Here is a 24,176-nt window from a genome sequence, read left to right on the forward strand (position 1 = left end):
GTCAAATCTCTTTTCTCCAGACCTGATGCTAGGTAATGATCTTTACCTTTTACCTTCTTTTCCTCAATTCTCTATATTTTTAGATAACTGTTGATGTAATTTTCATTGACCATCTATGCTAATAATGTATTTTTTTTTCCAGGTATTGAATTGAAACACCTTTGTTTAGAATACATGACTCCGTGGCTGTCAAATCTAGTCCGTTTTTGTAAGCACAATGATGATGCCAAACGACAGAGAGTGACTGCTATTCTTGATAAGCTGATAACGATGACCATAAATGAGAAACAGATGTACCCATCTATCCAAGCCAAAATATGGGGGAGCCTTGGGCAGGTATTGAGTTTGCTCAGATATTTGTCTAGTACCTCTGTAGTGCAGATGTTAATCTCGTACCCCCTCTGTGCAAAATATTGTACTGGGCACTAGGGATATAGCTATAGAAAAGACAGTTCTCTCTTTCAAAAGTATGCAGATACTCCCCTAATTCTTTTTTTTTTCTTTTTTTAAAGATTTTATTCATTTGACAGAGAGAGACAGCAAGAGAGGGAACACAAGCAGGGGGAGTGGGAGAGGAAGAGGCAGGCTTCCCGCCAAGCAGGGAGCCCGATGTGGGGCTCCATCCTAGGACCCTGGGATTACAACCTGAGCTGAAGGCAGACGCTTAACGGCTGAGCCACGCACGTGCCCCGACACCTAATTCTTGATTTGGTTCAGAATTGTAGATGTCTAATGCATGTTTCAGAGCTAGAAAAAAACTAATTATTTTAGTATTCTTTTCTATGGCATAATTATATAGAATTTAACTGTAAAAATCTGATGTTGTTTCTAGCAAATAGTGGTTTATTTTATTTATTTATTTGGCATGAGGAGTGGGGAGGCAAGTGGCGGGGGAGGGGCAAAGGGAGAAGGATTGAGAATCTCAAGCAATCTCCCAAGTCTAGGTCAGAGCCCAATGTGAGGTTCAGTCTCATGACCTGAGCTGAAATCAGTAGCTGGATGCTTAACCGACTAAACCCCCCTGACACCCCTAAATAGTGCTTAATAACATATTCTAGTACTTACATACCACAGATACCAGTAGATGTTTGTTAACAATACTATTTCAGACATGTCTCGTTTATAGTTCTAGCACAAGAATATGAGTATTAAAATATAGAATACAATGTAATATTTTTTATCTGACAAGAATTGTGCACATCATTTCTTCAAAGTAGTCACTTAAGGCAGCAATACCCTTACTCAAACAATGCTGTGACTCTTCCAAATAATTTGAAATGACCATAGAACCAGTTTTATGGTCCTACAAAATATCTCAGTACTCGATGTCATTTCCCATATTTTAAAATAATACTTTTCTTACAGTAATCATACATTACTGTCTTAGGAGAGAACAGAGGTGCTTTGCTAGTGGATGAAAATAATACATGTGGAGATTTTAAATTTTTGAATATTGGTCCCTTAATCTCTGAAGCAATTGAATGAATAACTTCATCCTCCTTTATGTATTTAATGATAAATTTACTGACAGGTCTCTAAATAAAACTTAGTATTTTGGAGGCTTCAGGTGGAAGACAATTTTCATGTTGATTGGGCTACTGCTTTTGAAGTATTTTTAAAGTAAAAATGAAGTTGGCAGAGTGAATGGCTAAAACATGTTATTTTCCCCTGTGCCACTAGATTACAGATCTCCTTGATGTTGTACTGGACAGTTTCATCAAAACCAGTGCAACAGGTGGCTTGGGATCAATAAAAGCTGAGGTGATGGCAGATACTGCTGTAGCTTTGGCTTCTGGAAATGTGAAATTGGTTTCAAGCAAGGTAATCAACTTTTCCTTTGCCTTCTGAACTGTGGCATCCTGTGTCTGTTTTTATGGCCAGGGGGTTGTTTGTATTGTAGCTAGTCATTTTAAAGTTAAACTGAATTTTTTTGTGTGAGAAAACTCTGTTTTAGCCCCTGTGTTTTTTAAAATCCCGTTTCTTTACAGGTTATTGGAAGGATGTGCAAAATAATTGACAAGACATGCTTATCTCCGACTCCTACTTTAGAACAACATCTTATGTGGGACGATATTGCTATTCTAGCACGCTACATGCTGATGCTGTCCTTCAACAATTCCCTCGATGTGGCGGCACACCTCCCCTACCTCTTCCACGTTGTTACTTTCTTAGTAGCCACAGGGCCACTCTCCCTTAGAGCTTCCACACATGGACTGGTCATTAATATCATTCACTCTCTGTGTACTTGTTCACAGCTCCACTTCAGTGGTAAGTGCCCAGAAAGTATTTTGTGTTTTGCAGTCCATATCACCAGGTTGGCATACATTATCTTACTCATTATTATGGTACCTTTAACACTAGCCGTTTTATTGAAGCCCGTGATGATGACAGGAGATATTATCCAAAAGAAAAAGAATACATTAATTCCATTCTATTTCAGGGTATAGCAGAGATTTTCTTTTAATATTCAGTTATTAAAAAAAAAAGATTCAGTTATTAGAGTGAGTGAGCGGGGGGTGGGGGGACAGAGGGAGAGGGGGAGAAAGAGTTCTCAGGCCGACTTCCAGTGGAGCCCGACATGGGGCTCTGTCCCATGACTCTGAGATCATGATCTGAGTCGAACACCTAACTGACCGAGCCACCCAGGAGCCCCCTACAGCAAAGATTTTCTATGTGCGTTTGTCCGGTGGGCTCCTGTAGGTACCACAGAGGTTAAAGACGCCACAGCAGTTGAACGTGTTGCGTTACTGGCATGAACTTGTAGATAATGGAGCCAAAGCAGTGAGCATTGAGCAGAATGTACTAGAGGGTTGGTGTAGGGAGCATGGTGATGTAGTTTTGATACGATATTCAGATTTTCTAAACGCAAAGTGAAATTGGGCACTTTAGAATTGAAAAGTTAATATCTCTAAAGTCTTTTTCCTTGTTCCTTTTTTCTTTTACAGAAGAGACCAAGCAAGTACTAAGACTGAGTTTGACAGAGTTCTCATTACCCAAGTTTTACCTGCTGTTTGGCATTAGCAAAGTCAAGTCAGCTGCCGTCATTGCCTTCCGCTCCAGTTACCGGGACAGGTCATTCTCTCCTGGTTCCTATGAAAGGGAGACTTTTGCTTTGACCAGCCTGGAAACAGTCACAGAAGCTTTGTTGGAGATCATGGAGGTACATTAGGCAAAATGATAGGAAAGTGAGATCTTTTTTTAAATCCACTAGTACTGTGAAGAAGAAATATTAGTTTATCCTGCTGCTTTATGCTTGAGGCTTAAATAAAAACACTCCCATGGAACGTGCTTATTGGTAATATATATGTCATTTATTTAACTACATTATAATGAACCTTATTTAAATGTCTCTAAAAACATTTATGTACATAAAAATATTTAAGACTATCCTTTTTTTAAGGCATGTATGAGAGATATTCCAACTTGCAAGTGGCTGGACCAGTGGACAGAACTAGCTCAAAGGTAGGTCCCAAATAAATTTAAGCTGTAAAAGTTTGTGTATTGTTAAAAAGATAAATACTACTGCATAATCAGTATTTTAATTAATTATTTAGTATATACAAACACAAATGTTTTTCATAAAGTCTTTGAATTTTTTACTTGCAGATTTGCATTCCAATATAACCCATCACTGCAACCAAGAGCTCTTGTTGTCTTTGGCTGTATTAGCAAACGAGTGTCTCATGGGCAGATAAAGCAGATTATCCGTATTCTTAGCAAGGTATATCCCCCTCCCCTCTCCCAAATATTTGTGGTTCTCAAGTTGTAAAGCATACCTTTGTTTAAGGGACATCTAAATTTGAATTTAATAAAATATCTTGTATATTGCTTGTTCAATCTTTAAACAATGGATTGAATTTTTCTTTATTGTAATTTTTGAAGTGTGAGACCTCTAAAGAAGATATCTTAAAATATGTATAAATTTAAAATATGTATATCTTTTGCTAAGAAGGTGCTCTTAGTATTTTATCAGTTTTCAAAGCATTTAACTATATGGTTAAACTAGCCTTGTGTAAAATTATGTAATATGTAATTAATAAGCACAATGTACTGTATTAAAATATAATATAGAAATTTTTTTAAAGATTGTATTTATTTATTTGACAGAGAGAGACACAAAGAGAGAGGGAACACAAGCAGGGGGAATGGGAGAGGTAGAAGCAGGCTTCCAGCTGATCAGGGAGCCCGATGTGGGCCTTGATCCCAGGACTCTGGGATCATGACCTGAGCCTAAGGCAGATGCTTAACGACTGAGCCACCCAGGCGCCCAATATAGAAATATTTTAAAATGAAAACCCAAATGACCTATTTACCAAGAATACCATAGCATTGGAAATTATTCTAGCACTTACAAAATGAGGAATTGTTCTGAATGGATTGTGAGATTCAGTTTAGGAGTTAATGTTTTATTTCAATGAAAGTAAAATAAAAAATTCTGTTTCCCTAAAAGGCACTTGAGAGTTGCTTAAAAGGACCTGATACTTACAACAGTCAAGTTCTGATAGAAGCTACCGTGATAGCACTAACCAAGTTACAACCACTTCTTAATAAGGTAATTACTATATAGAAAATGAGTGCATTCATTTTGGGTATCAGTATTAAATGTTACTGTATTTTGTTTCAAAGAATTCAAAAAGTAAATTGGACTAAGAAGTTAGAAAAAGCTGCCGTTAAAGTAGAACTTCCTTGTCTTTAAATTTAGTTGTTTGAAGAATTTAGATTAGCGGAAGAGTAAGTATGGAGAGTATGTTCTCAAGATCTTGTAAGTTTTTGTCTCCTCGATGCTAAAGGAAAAATAGGTATATATTCTTAATTCTTTTATCCAGTAAGTATTCGCTGAGCATCTGCTATGTGCCAAGTACCATGTTAGGTGCTAGAGATGTAGAACCTGAACAAAACTAGGAAGACTCCCTGCCCTCATGGAGCTTATGTTCTTGGGGTGAGTGTGGGAGTTGGGAAGGGAATGGGGAGTAAACAAAGTAAGTAAAATACATAGTATGCTAGTTCATGATCGTTACTGTGGAGGAATGTAAAGCTAGGGGAGGAATACCTGATCATCCAGAGAGTCTGGGTGCTAAATGAAGATGATACTGAAAAGGAATAAAATGATGCAGCCCCTGTTTTTGGATGGTCTGAGCTCATCTCAGCTTTGTGACCTGGAGCAGGTCATTTAATGTATCTGGACATCATATTTCCACATTGATAAAATGAGTAAACTAGACTAGATGATGGCAGAGTATTATTTTCCAGCTCTGAAGTTGTGTAATTATGTGAATTGAATACAAAGATAGGCCAGATTTGAGGGAGATTACAGAGAAATAAATACCTGTATGTTCCTCGTATTGAGTTATATGTTCTACAGACAGATCGCACAAAATGGTTCTTTCATCCTCGTCTTAGAAGTTAAAGTGAGGCTCAGAAGGACTAAGTGACTTGACCAAGGTCACATACCTAGTAAGACAGAGCCATGATTCTCTTCCAAGGCTGTCTGACTCTAAAGTCTGTGAATTTTTGCATATACCACGCTGCTAAATAAGGGTTCCCCAAAATATATAACTTTAGTTCAGAACAGCAAGAGATTCTATATTGGTAAGGGTGACAAGAAAGTTAAAAGGGTAGAGTCTAAGCTAAAGTTAGATACAGCTGGGCTTTAGTGTCGAGAAAGGGGAAAAGCCTTGCATAGCAAACGAACTGCAGGGGATCGTACAGGAATGCTGGGACAATGAAAGGATGGTAGGTAGACCATTCTAGTAGTGTGGAGAAACTTTGCAGGAGAATAGTGAGACAGAAGATTGTAAAGATTGGATAGAACTAATCTAACATTCAAGATTCTTCAGAAGGGAGTTTGGAAATGTACCTATATGTTTTCAAGCAGATGAGTAGTGTGACAAAAGGAAGACTTAGAAGGGTCCTTCTGGCAGTAGTGTACACAGCAGATTGGAGTAGGGGGAGACTGGAGGCAAAAAGAATGCACGTTTAAAATAAGGAAGGTTGGCATAGAGTAGTGTCATTAGCAATAAGCAAATACAAAAGAGACTACTTTGGAAGAATTAATGAGACTTGGTGACTGGAGTTTGGAATCAAAGAACAGGGAGAAATCAAAGGAGAAGCTAGGGTTCTCAGCTGGGCTAACAGTGTTTTTAGTTACACACATGGAATAGATGAAGAGCTTACCCATATATTTAATTTCTCCAAAAGAGAAAACATGCTTAATTTGGGGGATAATGTGCTCTGTTTTATACTGCGATGTGTTTCGAATGAGACTGTTTGTAGTTCATCTCACTAATCTGGAATGCATGGCCTTTGCCAGGACTCCCCTCTGCACAAAGCCCTCTTTTGGGTCGCTGTGGCTGTGCTACAGCTCGATGAGGTCAACTTGTATTCAGCAGGCACCGCGCTTCTGGAACAAAACCTGCACACCTTAGACAGTCTGCGGATATTCAATGACAAGGTAAGCAAGGTTTGGGTTGGCAATCCTAGAGTCTGCACATTTAGAATTCCTCTCTCTTTTATTGTTGGCCTTTTAAAATCAGAAGAGGTCTGTAACTTCAATATGCATTTCTGTAATGCAACTTATTGTGAGTATAGTTCCTTAGCAGCTCATTAAAAAACTATTTAAACTTTTCTGTGTAAAAATAGCGGGAAACAGTACTCACCCAATACTGGTAAACAGAATAGGGATAAAAAATACTGAGTAGTAATAGTAGCTAGTAGGCTAAGCCCTATGCTGTGTTCTGCCTTACTGTGCATTGCACAATCATTATTTGTGATATCACAACCCAAAGGTAAAGGTTAGCATTCTGTATCCTCCATTTCACGTATGAAGAAATAATCTAAAAATAAGCTTATTTTTATTGAATAATGGTTCTTAATGAGGAAACAGGTTGGAGACTCTAAAGGAAATGTTTGGGTACTTAATTGTACTAGTTTTTTGTTTTGCCTAATCCTACTTTGAAACATACCATTTGCACCCTTCTTAATATTTATCAGCCTTAACAACTCAGGTTGGATTTTGGTGTATAGAGTGTAGAGAAGGGGACATAACAGTATGAAGTGATATTCTTTTTGTCTTTGGAGAAAAATGAGTCTAGGAGAAAAGAGAGAAATTTTCTTAAAGAGAGATACATGTTTATAACAAGATTTACTTGAAGTGAGCTTGATCAAAGCTGTGAGTAGAAAAAAAAACAGAGAACAGGAGCATGGTTTTAAGTGTGAAGATACTTGGACTAAACACTGTTTAATTAGTCTGCCATTTGTGGTGTAGACTTGAAATAGCTACCTCGAAGTTTATCTGTCAGGCCTCCATTTTACAAAATAGGAACAAAGAAGTTAAATAACTTGTCCATATTTGTACATCTGATTCGGAGCTAGAGCCCCTCTTTCCTAATCCCCATTGCTCTTTTCTGGGGTTGTCTTGGGACAGTGGTAGTCAGAGAGATAGCTAGATTTTGGCTATTTGTATGGATATAAAAATATTTGTAAATGAAATGTTTGTCTAGGAGTATCTGTCTTGGTATTTTCATTGCCAGAACAGCCCCATAGCAGGAGCCAATACTTACTTCAGTGCCCCCAGAATACTAGGAATCAGAGTTAATAAAGCCTATTAAAAGTCTCCAGCATGTGAGATGAATAAGGTCTGATGTATAACATGGTGACTGTAGTTGATAACATTATAGTGTATAATTGAAATTTGCTGAGAGAGTAGGACTTTAAGTTCTGTATTTAATGATTTAATGTTGTCACCAGAAGCGGCGGTGGGGGTAGCTATAGATGTGTGAGGTGATGGATGTGTTCATTACCTTCATGGGGTAGATCGTTCCCCAACGTATATGTATATCAAATCATAATGTTGTACACATTAACTGACAAATAAAATTCTAAGATATTTATTACACCTCATTAAAGCTGGAGAAAATTATACATATAGCAAGTTAATAGGTATTCATACTTTATATAGTATTTATATAGTATATAAAATACTGCATTTTTATTTAACTATAAACTGGACATCTTTCTAAGCATATATACTCACACATACACGTGTGCATGAACATGTAATTCTTTCTCATTGGCTGCAGAGTATTACATCATGCACGAGGCACAATTTTTCAACCATTTGCCCTTTGATGAACAATTGACTTGTTTCTATCTTTTCTGTTTTAAACAGTGCTGTTCTAAACGTCTCTCTATATTTACTTTAAATGCTCATGTTTTTCTTTCTTTGAGATAGAAATGTAGATAACCTGAGCTCAGGCTCTGAACACCTTCAGTTGTTTGCTTTTAAAAATCTCTGTTCAAGAGTGGATCACTGGGCTTTTTTTAAAAATGCAAATTCCTGGGCTTTACCCAGTGACCTTAAAGCAGATACTCATCTTTAGTGACTTTAAAGCAGATGTACTTGGAGCCACACTTTAGGAAACACTGTTAAAATCTTAACTATCGTAGGCAAGTTGCAAGGCATTTTTAAGTTTCAGTTTCCTTGTTTTCCCGTACTAGAATGTAAAATCCACCAGGGTGAACAGTTTTTGTCTGTTTAGTTCACTGATGTATGTGCAGAGCCTAGAACCATGCCTGACACATCAAAAACACATGATAAGTACTGAATAAGTAAGAGAATGAATGAATGAATCTGTAAAATGGATCTAATATTGACTGCATAGGATCTCTTTAAGGTTTCAATACAGTAATGCGTCTAACATTATTGTATTCTGCAGGTACTCAGTAAATACGAACTCTCTTTGTTTTCTTGAATTTATAGTCATAGTTTACAAAATGCCCACTACAATTCAATGGATGTTCTTACTTAAAACAACAATAATTATAATCTTTAAGAAGTCACCAGGATATAAATTAATGGTCCTTTATTTTGCATCATAAATCAAAGCTATTTTGTCTTCTGTCATCTTATTATTAATATATGCTTGATTGTCTCACACTTATTTATTTGTGGTATCTTAAATGGTCTATGGTTTTCTGTAGTCTTCTGAAAATAATTTCTCTTCACTTGAAAGGGTTACTTAACTTATCATAGCTATGAACACAATCATAAACCAGTAAGTAAAGTTCTTGTGTGAACCCCATCAACCATATTCTGATTATCTTTACTAGAGTCCAGAGGAAGTATTTATGGCAATCCGGAATCCTCTGGAATGGCACTGCAAACAAATGGATCATTTTGTTGGACTCAATTTCAACTCTAACTTCAACTTTGCACTGGTTGGACACCTCTTAAAAGGTAGAAGCCTTGTGTCAGAATATTTTTAGGAAATGATATCAGGAAGCCAGAAGTAACTAAAATTGTTATTTGAAATTAGTTGATATAATTTGGCTCATATGTCTTACTTTTTCCCCCCCCAGATTATTTGAGAGAGAGAGAGAGAGAGAGAGAGGGAGGCAGAGGGTGGACAGGAAGGGGCAGAGAGAGAGAGAGAAAGTGAGAATCTCAAGCAGACTCCCCACTGACCATGGAGCCCAGTGCAGGGCTCAGTGCCACAACCCTTAGTTCATGACCTGAACTGAAACCAAGAGTCAGACGCACAACCCACTCAGCCACACAGGCACCACTCATATATCTTACTTTAAATGTGGATATAGGGGCACCTGGGTGGCTCAGTGGGTTGAGGCCTCTGCCTTCGGCTCGGGTCATGATCCCAGGGTCCTGGGATCGAGCCCCACATCGGGCTCTCTGCTCAGCAGGGAGCCTGCTTCCTCCTCTCTCTCTGCCTGCCTCTCTGCCTACTTGCAATCTCTGTCAAATAAATAAATAAAATCTTTAAAAAAAAATAAAAATAAATAAATGCGGATATAGCTGTCTTATTGAGCTATGTTTTACTCAGTATGTATTTTAATAGAGCCTAATTGCTGTGTAAATTATCCGATTTCCTTTAAAATGCAACAAAGGAGTTGATTCTTGAAATAATCCTAAATACTGGACTTTCTAATAGCTGTATTATTAGTTAACACTACGTATCTTTTTGATTATTTAAAATAAGACAGACTGCAAATCAATAAATGATGTTACTTGAGTAACTTATGTTAGAATATGGTATCTTAGAGATTTGATCACAGATTTTCTTCAACTTGTTTCTAAGGTATTATTGCTCAGTCACATTGTTACATACCATAGCACCTCACCTTTCTGGTACCCCATCCTCATCCCTCCAGATTTCTGATTTGCTCGTAGCAGTGGTCTCCTAGTCCTCAGTGCCAGCTCACTCACTGCCTCTTCTGGCTTCACGCCCCGCTGCTGACTCCACTGTGTGTTAGTTTTGGTTTACTAACATGGAACAGCCATGGCCAGAGACTATGGCTAACAGGAACAGCACATAGTGGTAAGTCAAAGGCAAAGGCAGTGTAAAGTAAGGCTTGGGATGAGCAGCTGGCATGAACCAGTGGTCTTAAGCAGCACTGGCTTTGGCCACAGTTGGAGACTCAAGCTCTAGCTTGTCTGCAGTTTTGTAAATCAATGGATATGATTCTTAGACTTGAGGGATCATGAAAGTTCTCCCAGTTTTTACCCGACAGGTGTATGTACACCCACTACTGTCAGTGTAAACATTTGATTTCTTTACCTTATGAAATTTCTGGAAAAATTTTAATAGCTTTAATCTCTAAAGTGAATAGGGATTGCTCAAAAGATACTACACTTACTATAGGATACCAAAAAGAAAGATTGCATGAGGCTGATAAAGTGCTTGCTGATTCTGTATTTCAAAGAGTACCAGATATTTTCAGTGTACAGATTCCCTTCTTTAAAACGGAGTAACACTGGGGCACCAGGGTGGCTTGGTTGGTTGATCTGCCTTCAGTTCAGGTCATAATTACGGGGTCCTGGGTCTGAGCCCTGCGTCAGGCTCCCTGCTCAACGGGGAGTCGGCTCCTCCCTCTCCCTTTGCCCCTCCCCCCCAACTTGTGCTCTAGCTGGCTCTCTCATTCTCAAATGAATAAATTAAAAAAAAAAAATCTTTAAAATGGAGTAGCACTAATGATTAAAGGCTGTCCAAAGCCAAGCTTACTCTCTGACCAAACCTATTCTTTGTTCTGAGAACATATACATCCTATAGCATTAGGTTTTTTCCTTTAATTAGAAAAAAGAATTTTTAAGCAGTAGAACACTGTTTTCAAAAAGATATCTGAAGGTGAGCTCAAATATCTAGACTTTTTTTTTTTAAATCCCTGCACTGCTTTAGGGAATGGAATGTCTGAAACAGCATTCATCCTTCCTTATTTTCCTCCCTTTCAGAGAATAGTATTCTCTTCTGCACATGTTTGGTACTTAATCTTTCATGTAATTAACTATTCACATATGTATGTTTCACCTTCCCAAACAGCTGTTCTCAAAGGCAAGAGTTATCCCTTATGTTTCCTATCTTTGTAGGTTGCTAGTCAGTAAGAGCTCAAGAAGTAGTTGTGGAAAGAATGGATTAATGTCTTGTTTTATTTTTTGTAGGGTACAGACATCCTTCACCTGCCATTGTTGCGAGAACAGTCAGAATTTTGCATACACTACTAACTCTGGTTAACAAACATAGAAACTGTGACAAGTTTGAGGTGAACACACAGAGCGTGGCTTACTTAGCAGGTAAAGACTCAAAATAGACAAAATCAATCTTACCACATCTCTATCTAAGGACTGCCAAGATGACACAGACACCTGTCGGTCCTTCAGCTGGCTGTTTGGCAGGGTAAAGAGCTCAAAAACCGGTCCTGTGGTGGTGGTTACAATTTTGAAAGTTTTGCCAAAAGATTTTACCTCATAAAAGAATTTGCATTAGAGTCTGAATATGTTCCCTTTGTCATCTTTGGTCCCTTTGGCAGTGCATGGTTCCCTGTTGTTATAAAATCTGAAAGCTTCAGCCTGGCATCCTGGGCTCTTCAGTAGCTCTCCTAATTCTGCTGTCTTTCCCTAAATTTCATAAGCCCCACTTTTTATTACCCCTCCAGACGGAAGAGCTAGTTTAAGCCCATCTACTTGCCTTTCTGCCTCTTTCATATGCATTCCTGTTGCCATTTGCTATACCTGGAATGTCTGCCCATCCCCACTATCCCATTAAACCTTCCCATTTTCTCTTACCCGGTCTGTGTTTCTTCACTCAGTAACACTTAGCACCTATGTATGATACAGGTCTTGAATGTAGTTGTTCAGAGGAAAGTGTTGATTCCCAGTTTAGCAGACTACAGTTTGTGGCAACTTTTTTTTACCTTAGGCAGATCATTTAACATCTCAGAGTATTATTCTTTTTCTGGAAAATGGACCTTATAGTACCTGTCCTGACTACGTTCTGTGTTTGTTGAGATCAAATTTACATCATAGCACTTGAGAAATACAAGATTCTTTTAAAATCTCCATATGTGTCATGTTTATAACATGACAGACCATGAACCTTTAAGGTAAGAAAGTCTGTCCTAAGTGGTCTTACCCTTCACACTCTCTAGGGCTCTTTATCTGCATGTCTAATAGGTATTATTCTCTTCAAGAGGTTGTAAGCAATGTATCCTGTTTTAAGTCACACTTGGAATTTGTTGAATTTCCTAACCTTCCTTCTTTTTCCTTTTAGCCTTACTCACAGTATCTGAGGAGGTTCGAAGTCGCTGTAGCCTAAAACATAGAAAGTCTCTTCTTCTTACTGATATTTCAATGGAAAATGTTCCTATGGATACTTATCCCATCCACCATGGCGACCCTAGCTATAGGTCAGTGGCCTTCTTCTCCTGTGATTATGTACTTATAATCAGGCTTCAGTTTTCCATGCTAGCAGAGGCAAGCAGCAAGAGTAATCCAGAAGGTAATATATAGGGGAAAAGATAATCTAGGAAGAGTATATAAATAAAACCCTTTTTATAAATGTATAGTGTTCTATGTGGATTAGTATTCGGACAGTTCCTCTAAGCTAATCGTCCTATTAACATTAGTTCACCTCTTTTAAGCACAAACCAGTTGAGTAATGAAAAGAGACGATCTTAAAATCACTGGGTTGTAAAAAAAAGGCCTAGGGAAAACTACCATGGAATATGGGCAACATCACATGCTTAATGATGGGAGGCTGGGCTGTATAGTTTCGTGCAAAGATGCACATGTCACCACATTTGTAGCATGTACTCTTACCACACTGAAGTTATTTAAGAGTTTTCTAGAGTATAGTTTCAGATGATAAGATAGTCACATTATGTCCACTGCTGTATGTGGTCTTGGGTAGCATATTTTTCATGACAACATGGAGAAATTACATGAAAATGGCACTATTTTGGAGACTTTCTGTATTTTCAATTAAACAAAAGTATCTAAGTTTGAGGTATAGTGTTAAACATAGGGAAATAATCTTGGACCTGAAAAGCTTATATCATTCAATTTATCACCATCCCACTTTTTGATTAAAAAGCCCTCTACAGTTTCCCACTGAGATTTTAACAAAGTATGCAAAATACCTTTTCCAGGTATACTTAGTTTTTGATAGTCTTATTCTTTGGTCATCCCTTTGATTATATTTCTTTGAGATATGCCCTTCTTGTTATGAAAAGGAAAAAATGAGTTTTGTTGTGTTCCCTTGTCAAAGTATAGTTGCTTTTCTTAGTTTTTTAAACCAAAACTATAGTTGCCTGTTTAGACTTGATTTCCCCAATTAAAAAATCAATGCAGTACAATTCTGCTGTGCATTGGTGAGCAGCTACTGCATACCAGACATCATGGCAAGAAAGTAGACGCTAAGGACAAAAGCGCTAAAAGAAAAAACAGTGCTAATTTTTAAGAAAATTTTCCAAATAAATGAAAGAAAGAAGGAAGGAAGATATTTCTTAAACATACACTAAGAGTTTGTACTCTAAAGCCCTTTAGAGTGCAGTTTAAAATTAAGTGATTGCTGTCACTGGGAAATAGGACAGCCAACTGAGAGGGGCAAACAGTGGTTGTCTTTGTCACCTGTCACTTAATTCTTCTCAATTGTTTAAATCTCTCAGGACGCTAAAGGAGAACCAGCCGTGGTCATCTCCCAAAGGTTCTGAAGGGTACCTTGCAGCCACCTATCCAACCGTGGGCCAGACCAGTCCCCGAGCCAGGAAATCCATGAGTTTGGACATGGGGCAGCCTTCTCAGGCCAATACGAAGAAGTTGCTAGGTTAGTTTACCTAAATGATACAGAATTTTTTATACTTACTCTTTTTAATGGTCAGATACTTTTACTCTTGGAAAATTATTTGAAGCTGTTCAGAATTATCAGAATTTCCCATTTCGATGTAGCAAAGCTTTTGATGCCAACTATAAGAGTTTGATAGGTCAATTAAGCCATATCAGTTAAGACAGAGGAATAAGAACGGGATCTTGAAAGAGTTTTTTTCTGATTCTTAGACTAAATACTGTGGCTGTCCTTGTTTTGTTCTGCCTTGGCCAGACAGTGGGGAAATGAGAATAGGGGAGACGTTAGCCTCTCACGGGAAAGGAGGCCTTTTGCTGCACACAGGCGCAGGGCTTTAACAATATGGTTTCTGGAAAGTACTGTCTGAGAGCAGACTACGTCAGTAGGCTATGAAGCTGCAGTAATACTTTCTGCCATCTTTTCTTTTAAAAGACAGTACAAATTTTTTTGATTAGTGTGTTTTTCTATTTCTATAAGAAGATATGATTTTTGAAAGTTAAGATTGCTCAGATATATCAGCATTTGTCAATAAGGACACCTAAAGTTCTGAGAGACCCTTTCCCTTTATGAAAATTGGAAGTAAATCATGAGAGTGTTCACTGATCCCACCTCACCATAGAGGAAAGGCAAGGGTACTCTTACGCAGCTTGGCCTAAAGTTCTCCTTGTTAGAGAAATACTTCGGGCTCAGGATCCGTATGTCAGTCAACACTGTGAATGGCTCAGTGGGTTTCAGCTATCCATACAAGCATATTTTTACGTATATTTAGTACTGCGAAAATGTTTCTGTTCACAAGGAAAGCAGTGAGCAATGAAGTGTGAAATAAATAACCTGCCAGTAAGCCATGAAAGAAACGGAAACCATGAACGTTGATCACTGTTACTAGCCATGCAGGGTCATTACCTTTAGTTTCTGTTTATGCTTTGTCACAAAATAGTCTTCTAGGAGTTTCCTGGTTACTTTGTGTTTTGTAGTTCTGGATTTTCATGCTAAGGAAGTTATAAATGAAAAACTTAACTTCAGAGAAAATGTTCTGTTGAGTTTGTTCAGCGCATGTGCTAGATGAGTAAATCATGGTCTCTGCCCTGAAGAGCTCATGTTCGCTGGCCAAGACTTCTAATCAGCAGATTACAACAGCGTCCATAGGTGCCATTAAAGGAGCGTGTCTTCTGAGGGGAAACTGAGCATCTGGGGAAATGAGGAAAAGCTGCAGAGAGGCGGTAACATTGGAACTGGGTCTTGAAAATTCAATACATGCTTGCCTGACAGATGCAGGATAAGGAAGGCAAGCATGAGTGAAGAAAAGTCAAGAAAAGCACCTGTAGGAAACCAGGCTAGCAAAGGATTGGAAGTAGACTGCAGGAGACTGTGTATGCAACATTCAGAAACTTAGCTGCGTATCCAGCAGGGATCTTTAGGGAAGGAGCATTACCAAATTTTGTTTGAAGTTAAGTTTTTCCGGCTCCAGCATGGAGAAATAGGAAAAGATGTTTGGCAAGGGGACCGTGTAAGAGATAAATAGAACATCCAAACTGGAGACAGTTTGGACCTCCACTAAGGCAGGAGCAGTGGGAGAATGGAGAAGAGGAATCAGGTTTGAGATGATGTGTGAAGTGGAGCAGAGGAGTTTGAGTGCAAGTCCCAAGAATCCATTTTTGGTACTTTAACTAGAGAAAGGGAATTCACGTAGAGTGATACACGCTAGAGAGATTCACAGCCAAGCGGAGGTGCTACCATACTACTTGCCATTTTTGAAGCATCTCCCAGTAGATATATTATTTAGTACTTCGAGACATGCAGACATTGTTTTCAGAGATTGAAGAATTAAAATCAAACTTTGACCTTGCCTGCATTTGGCAAGTTTTCGTATTGTTAATGACTAATTCTTGCCCCGAGCAGAATTTCTTAAACTGAGAAAAAGCTGTTCAGACATAGTTGATCTTTGCTCCTGACCAGTGCACACCCCTGTATTTATCCTCAGTTATTGTACTTGCTGGCGCGGCCTGGTCTACTTACCGTGTAGTGAATGTGATCCCAGTCTTAATTTGGACCAGTAAGGCACATCCTGTCCTGAGATGCAAAGCCATGGGGCCAAATTTCGTGACAAGATGGAGAACCAAGGAGAGGAACTCTGCCCCAGGGATATATTTGAGCTTTCTTTGGGTCCTTAAGTGAAAACTTAAACACTTGATGTCCAAACATTTTCTTTTTAGTATAATCCTATTCACAGACACTGTGGTTAATGAACTGCCATATTCTGTAACTTTTGTTTATAGGAACAAGGAAAAGTTTTGATCACTTGATATCAGACACAAAGGCTCCTAAAAGGCAAGAAATGGAATCAGGGATCACAACACCCCCCAAAATGAGGAGAGTAGCAGAAACTGATTATGAAATGGGTGAGAAACAGAGTTAATAATTGATCTAGATCATTGAAAATAAGGTGGGAGAGCCACATTTGCTTTCCAGCCATTTCTTAGAATCTTTAGGATAAAATGTAGACGCATTTGCACTTTTTCAGAGATAAGCTATAGTCCTTAAAATGAAAGTTATCCTGAAACCTGTATAAAAAGTAATCATATATATGATATATACAGCATTGTAAACAGCCAGCTAGAACTTTTGTATAGGTGACTATTAATTCTGTATGATGTTTATGTTGCTGTTTTAAGTGCCTACTAAAAAGCTATTGAATTTTAGAAGTATCATTAAAATATGTTAGGTGAAGTAGTATCTGGTATATATGTTCAGTTAATACAGCTGATCATCTTCATATCATCCTGCAGAAACTCAGAGGATTTCCTCATCACAACAACACCCGCATTTACGCAAAGTTTCAGTGTCTGAATCAAATGTTCTCTTGGATGAAGAAGTACTTACTGATCCGAAGATCCAAGCACTTCTTCTTACTGTTCTGGTAAAGTTTTTGCCTTTTGCTCGTGGTGCTGGGGAGGGGAGTTGCCCTCAAGTGTTTATTCCAGTCTACTCTTAGGAGGCCCTTAAATGTTAAAAACCTGAAAGGAAGATTGTCTTCTCCTTCTCTCCAGAACATGTAACAACACAGCCACAAAATAAATTGCGTTTTGTTGACGTTTTTGCCCTTTGGCAGGCTACGCTGGTAAAATACACCACAGATGAGTTTGATCAGCGAATTCTTTATGAATACTTAGCAGAAGCCAGTGTTGTTTTCCCCAAGGTTTTTCCTGTCGTGTAAGTATTTTCTGTTTTTAACTTCCGTATCTGTCTTGAAGTCATATGTTTTATCAAAGCTTAGGAGAATTATCGTCCAGTAATGTTCACTGACTGTGGAGAGGGGAATGTGAGACAGTATGATAGAGATTTTAGTTTAGAGACAGTGGGTTTAGTGGGGGCCTAAGGCTAGTTTTGGCCTATTAGGGAAAACATTTTTTTTTAAATATTTTATTTCTTTATTTGAGAGAGAGAGAGAGACAATGAGAGAGAGAGAAAGTATGAGAGGAGAGAGGACAGTGGGAGAAACAGACTCACTGGCAAGCAGAGAGCTCGATGTGGGACTCGATCCCAGGACTCCAGGTTCATGACCTGAGCCAAAGGCAGTTGTCCAACCAACTGAGCCACCCAGGCGCCCCGGGAAAACATTTTTTTATCTTGTCGATTTTCTTTCTTTTTTTTTTTTTTTTTTAAGATTTTATTTATTTATTTGAGAGAGGGAGAGGGAGCACAAGCAGAGGGAGGGGCAGAGGGAGAAGTTGGCTCCCTGCTGAGCAGGAAGCTCCTTGTAGGGCTTAATCCCAGGACCCTGGGATCAGGACCTGAGCAGAAGGCAGATGCTTAACCAACTGAGCCACACAGGTGTCCCTCTTAAGTGCTTCATGGTGATGACCATTATTCATTGTTCATTTCCTCACTTAGGAGCAAACCATTAGACACTCTATGTACCTGTTTTTGTTTCTTTTTTAGTAGAGCTTTTGTATTTATCCACAGCTGAGTGAAAACAAAAAACCTTCTATATGGAAGATGAATTTTATTCTCTCAAGAGCTGAGATCATATTAGCCTCAGATTATTCAAATATGTTTTCCAGTATATATTTTCCATTTAATTTCCCTTTAAAAAGTTCTTGTGTTTACTTTTTGTTTGTTTGCTTTTGTTTAGGCACAATTTGTTGGACTCTAAGATCAACACCCTGTTGTCATTGTGCCAAGATCCAAATTTGTTAAATCCAATTCATGGAATCGTGCAGAGTGTGGTGTACCATGAAGAATCCCCACCACAGTACCAAACATCTTATCTACAAAGTAAATCAGAGTGTTGGGAGGAGGGTGGTTGATGAACTTGCTGGTGTGTGCATTGTTAACAGAACGCACCAACTAAAGAATTCTTTATAAGGGATAGGCTTGTTCATACTTCTCTCTCCATATCCTATTTTCTACTCTTTCCATTAGACAAATGTTCAATAAGTAACCAGTTTACAACTTCTTAAGATAAAAATACAGTTTTATACTGAGTGTGTTTTAAGTGAGTCTTAGTCTACTCTGACATTCATTCTGAAAAAACGTTTTCAATGTGTGTTTAGGTTTTAAATGTCATCAACCATATAACTTACTTAATTTCTATTAAGATTAAAAGACTGTTGTGCTTATTATAAGAATAACATTTGGTTTGTTGCAGGTTTTGGTTTTAATGGCTTGTGGCGGTTTGCAGGACCCTTTTCAAAGGTAAGAAAAATCTGTTTTTCTCTATTGACAAAATGAAAGTTTTTATTCTGTTAGTGTGCCTGCTTTAAGAGCACACAGTATGCTGAAAACCAGAATGATGACTCACGATAAACACGTTATTTTTATAAAATGTTTTCCACCACAAGATTCTTTCTAAGAGGCAGCACCTTTAATACATTTATATATCAGTTTTTACAAAAAAAAATAACTCAGTCCAGTTTGTGCTTGACTTTTCAGAAGGGTGTGATAAACCTCTGTAAAGTTTTCTGCTCTCGGTCATTTGTGTGTTTGATGATTGCAGTGCATACACTTAAGTATCTTATAATTAGGAAGGAGCACAACCTATGGTTAAAATCAACCTCATGACCCAAAACTAATACAATGTTATATGTCAGTTAAATCTCAGTTTTTTTAAATTACATAATGAAAAAAAATATCCTCATGAAAATATTTTTCCTTCCAGCTTATTGGATTAGATTCATTTTTATCTGGAATATATTCTTACTTGTTCTTGTTCATTTTTTCCTTTGATTAGCATTAGTTGATACGGTGCTACATAAATGTGTTTTTAATTATTGTCTCTGTGTATGGTCCCTCCAGATGGATTGAGATTCCTTGAAGGCAGGACTTCTGTTTCTCCGCCCCCCCCCCTCCCCAGTTCCTAGTGCAGTGTTCTAGATGCAGGGGTGCTAAATCAAGGTGAATTATCTAAATCTTACTCTAGTTTTAAGAATTAGGTATTTAGTTTTTTATTTTGTTCAGTTAGTACTGAATATCTCTTGATATGCAAAGGCTGTCATTTAAAAAATGGGCCTGAGTTCCTAGAAATTAAGTATATCTTGCAGGAAGGTTTGTAGTTCGATTGCCAGTAACCCTCTGCCCTCCGCAGTGTTCAGTTAGTTGAGTATCTAGACGGCAGCTGGCATGATGATCCTCTGCTCATTTTCTCATTTTGGAAAATTGACTAGACATCGTTGCTGATGGTTTTATTGTTTCAGGATTAATTCAGTCTTTGCCTCTGCATGGCTGTCAGTAATCGCAGGGTCATCTGGAAGGTGTAGGTGTAAACTGAAGAGTTCCCAGTCGGAAGTCCCATGGTAGTCTGGCAATCCTACGCCACCCCTTTTTTTTAGTGCTCTCTAGTATACAAGAAGAAAAATAGTACATTAAGCCCAGAATGAAAATTGAGTTAATCTTTTTTGGCTTCAAAGGGGATTTACAGAAAAAAAGAATGGAGCTAAAATAATTTCCTATTTTCCATTACAGCAAACACAAATCCCAGACTATGCTGAGCTTATTGTTAAGTTTCTTGATGCCTTGATTGACACGTATTTGCCTGGAATTGATGAAGAAACCAGTGAGGAGTCCCTCCTGACACCCACTTCTCCTTATCCTCCTGCAGTGCAGAGCCAGCTTAGTATTACTGCTAACCTTAACCTTTCTAATTCCATGACCTCACTTGCAACTTCCCAGCATTCCCCAGGTTAGTAAATGTAATCTTTATATAAATTTGAGCAATAATATTAATATACCAACATCAGGAATTCCCTTGTTACCAGGTTATAGTAGATTTTGCTCCTTTTTATCATGAGGTTCATCTTACATTTCTTTACCTTATAGCTGATTTGAATTTTGTTATTCTATAAAGCTTTCTACTTTCAAACAGTTATTCATAAGATAGTGAAATGTTTAGAGTGTTCACGTAGTGTTCTAAGGTTGATAAGTTTTTAGAGTTTGGGCAGAAAGAGCAACTTCTAAGCTACCTCACCCTGTAAGTGAAGAGAATGAGAATTCCCTTACTAGATAGACTAGCCTTGCCCCGAGGGCTTCTATGTCTCTGATATAGCATACTGTATCCAAGAAATCCACGAAGTATGGTAGTACCCCATGTCCCTGTTGCCAGCAACAACACAACCATCCAGAGACCAACCTGAAAATCTAGGAAAATCAACAACCAGAAAAACGTCACCTCAAGAAAATGACATCTTAAAGCACATAAGCATATTCCTTGCCACAGAGTCGCTCTTAGCTCCACACTAATGAAGTGTGCCAGTGCAGCGTGCACCTAAAAGGTGGATGCACTGAGAAATACTAGCTAACAGCCGGCGCAGGGCTCAGATACACAAGATGGCAGAAGTGGCAAACCTGTAGACTTCCGGGCTCATTCGGTGTCAGAGTGAATGGTTTCCTACAACTCTGGTCGACCCTAGAGGTGTTATTCAGTGCAGAACTGACGCCATTGTGTGTGATGATGACAGTGGATAGTGAGGGAAAGCTTCCATATGGTCATGTTTTCCATTCAGAATGATACCCTTCTAAAATGGTGAACATTTTAAAAAGGTTTTGTGTTTAAAGTTCCATTATCTGAAAATTTTACTTCTGAAGCACCGATGTATATTTACTGTACATCGTTCTTTTTCTGGGTGTTAGCATGGATTTTCTTTTTAAAATCCTAGTGATAGCCTATGATGATGTTCAAGACACATAAATAGAGACCCTAATTTATAATCCCAATCTTGCATGAGTAGTTTTGAAGGCCTGAAGAACTTGGCAAATATAATATCCAACTCATATTACAAACCATCGTATTAAAATAACTATATTCATCTACTCAGTTTTGGTCAGCTACAAAGCTTTGGCCAGCAGAGGAAACAAATTGTTTGGTCCAGCATTTATTGATTGATTGATTGATTGACTGATTCTTTTTTCCTCCAAGTAATAAGAGAAATCTGGCCAACATTTCTTCTGCATATAACCATGTTCATTTGCCCTCTGTCACTTATTCCCTAGGACAGTGTTTCTCCAACTGTGATCCCAGACCAGCATCAGCATCATATGGGAGCTCGCTAGAATGCAGATACTAGAGCCCTACCCTAGACTTCCTGCATAAGAAACTCCCAAGAGTTGGGCCCAGCCAGCAGTCTGTATTAATAAACACTCCAGATGATTCTTATACACACTAGAGTGTAAGAAGCACTGCCCGAGGGTATGCCTGTGGTCCTGCCCCATTATCAGCATTTCAACCATTAAAGCCAGGGAAAAATATAAAATGTACTTCTAGATATTGTAGCCACTGAACTCTTTCCCCCACCACTGCACACCCCACCCCCACCTCCAAATCTTGGCATTTTGGAGCTAAGGAAGACTGTAGAGATTGTTTAGTTCTAGGCTCACCATGTTGTGTGTGATGGGGAAACAGGGATTTAGAAGAGCTAAAGTAATTGCTTTATCACACAGTCCTTATCCAGAACCCAGGCCCATGCTCTTTCTACCACATTTGTCGCCTTCCATATCTACGATCAGCTTTCTTCCCTCCCTTTGTGTCCCTGTTTCTTTCATTTATTTGTTTATGTATTGCTGTCTCATTACTTCCATCTGCCTTACCCTAGTCCACCACTCCTTTTTTTCCACAGAGCTCTCTGTTTTCTGCATTACTTGTTCTTTATAATGTTAATGACAACTGGAAAATTCATACTCTGTAGTTGCCCTGCTGGTTTTAAATTTTGGTTTATTTTGATCAAACTTTTGCTACTTGGGCTACCAAAGTGGTGTTAAACCTGTCGAAAGTGGTTATTTGTTTTTATATTAACTTTTTTTTTTTTTTTTTTTTAACACCCAGACTGGTTGTTAGAGAGGTTTCTGCCCATCTTTGCCCACTAATGGAGACCATAGAATAACCAGGTTGGAAACAAAGGTAGCAGTATAGGTCCTCCTGCTAGCTGATTAATTGCTTATATCCTGTGTTGGTTGTTTAAAAAATAAGTCCTATCCTGCAACCTCTTTTTTTAGAATTGTTTCTAAAAATCAGAAAATAGTATATGTGGTTTTGGTTACAGATTTAAACCAATAGTGTTACTTTTAGTAGTTCTTTAGATGGCTGCTTGAATAGACGACCACAGCCTGGAAGAATTTGACTATTCTCAAAGGAAACAAGCTTTAAAAGCAGTAAAATTAATTAAGTGGAATCATGGTCCTCAGCATTTCCTGGCTCTGAATTGCAAATTCTGTGTCCTCAGTTTGCCAGATTATTTTACTACATGTTTTGGGGAAAAGGGTTTATCTTTCCAATAGTGGTTATATTCTCCTATGAAACAAACCCATTTTTATCTCCAAATCGTGGGCTTATCTCCATGAAATGATCCTGATTTATCTATGTATCTAATTACTGTGCTTTTGCCATTTGCTCTTATAGAATACCTCTTTTAAGAGTTAATATTTCATTTGTAATTAGGTATACCGTTTTGTATCTTTAGCTAAATGGAATCTTATACTCCTGTCTCCTCATTTCTTTATGGAGCTGAGTTTGCTGATATCAAAGGGCTGAAGGAAGTAATGAATCTTACTCAGATTCTCAACTGAGCCTAGCATTTCAACTTTGATGTTTGGCTGTATAAAAATCAAAATAGGTTCCTGTCTCCACTCCCATCAGCCAAGTCCCAAGCAGAAGCATTTATTTATTTACTTACTTACTTGCTTATTTATTTTTAAAGATTTTATTTACTTAGAAAGCGTGCAAATGGGGGGAGAGTTAGAAGGAGGGAGAAAGCAGGCCCCGAGCTGAGTGCGGAGCCTGACGCAGGACCTCCATCCTATGACCTCGAGACCGTGACCCAAGCTGAAACCAGGAGTAAGATGCCCAACTGACTGAGCCACCCAAGCACCTCATAAGCAGAAATATTTAAAGAAATTCCAGGAGTGCTTGGGCAGCTCAGTCCACTAAGCAGCTGCCTCTGGCTCAGGTCTTGATCCTGGGGTCCTGGGCTCGAGCCCTGTGTCCAGCTCCTTCCTCAACAGGGAATCTGCTTCTCCCTCTTTCTGTGCCCCCTACACCCCAACCCACCCCCCAGCTTGTGCTTTCTCTCTCACTCACACATTCTCTCTCTCTCAATAAATAAATTAAATCTTTAAAAAAAAAAAAAAAAGAAATTTCATGTCACTCCCTGAAGTGGAGCCACAGATGTGGCTTGTCGTCAAATTACCCAACATTACTCTGCGCCCAGTCTCCTGAGCTTTAAGCAAGTGAAAGTTCTGTTGCCCTATGTCAAGAGGCAAAAGTCACTGATCTGCATGGAGCTCCACTCTGCTGTAGAATTTCCTTGTCAGTGCAAGCCTCTACTTTCTAGATCTTTGGTACTTAGCAGGATCAGCCACTAAGCTGTGTTTTCTTTTTGGTCACCAGCCAGCATTCTCACTGTCAAATGAGCTAGATAAGATTCATGAACTCCCTCCCACTCCCAGGCATTAAACCTTACCTAAATAATGTATTACCTTATTTTCGGGGGGGGGGGGGTGGTAATTCATCAGCCACCAGCTTCTGAGAAAGTGTTGGTCACTACATAAAGCAATTGTCTC

The 24,176-nt window shown here is 38.5% G+C and overlaps 1 protein-coding gene across 1 annotated transcript in view; it reads left to right on the forward strand.

Annotated features, from left to right (window-relative positions):
• NF1 (neurofibromin 1) overlaps window positions 1–24,176 on the forward strand; it is a 261,002-nt gene that overhangs the window by 225,215 nt on the left and 11,611 nt on the right. The window contains exons 40-57 of the mRNA XM_080825306.1: window positions 143–336; window positions 1,681–1,821; window positions 1,989–2,268; window positions 2,946–3,160; window positions 3,401–3,462; window positions 3,607–3,721; window positions 4,451–4,552; window positions 6,311–6,451; window positions 9,109–9,235; window positions 11,450–11,581; window positions 12,558–12,693; window positions 13,954–14,111; window positions 16,406–16,528; window positions 16,916–17,046; window positions 17,239–17,339; window positions 18,262–18,404; window positions 18,778–18,824; window positions 20,091–20,307. Coding sequence (XP_080681432.1) covers window positions 143–336; window positions 1,681–1,821; window positions 1,989–2,268; window positions 2,946–3,160; window positions 3,401–3,462; window positions 3,607–3,721; window positions 4,451–4,552; window positions 6,311–6,451; window positions 9,109–9,235; window positions 11,450–11,581; window positions 12,558–12,693; window positions 13,954–14,111; window positions 16,406–16,528; window positions 16,916–17,046; window positions 17,239–17,339; window positions 18,262–18,404; window positions 18,778–18,824; window positions 20,091–20,307 — 2,565 coding nt within the window. The remainder of the gene's footprint in view (window positions 1–142; window positions 337–1,680; window positions 1,822–1,988; window positions 2,269–2,945; window positions 3,161–3,400; window positions 3,463–3,606; window positions 3,722–4,450; window positions 4,553–6,310; window positions 6,452–9,108; window positions 9,236–11,449; window positions 11,582–12,557; window positions 12,694–13,953; window positions 14,112–16,405; window positions 16,529–16,915; window positions 17,047–17,238; window positions 17,340–18,261; window positions 18,405–18,777; window positions 18,825–20,090; window positions 20,308–24,176) is intronic.

The sequence above is a fragment of the Martes martes genome, assembly GCF_963455335.1.
Source record: "Martes martes genome assembly, chromosome: 16".
In the NCBI taxonomy this organism is placed as follows: Eukaryota; Metazoa; Chordata; class Mammalia; order Carnivora; family Mustelidae; genus Martes; species Martes martes.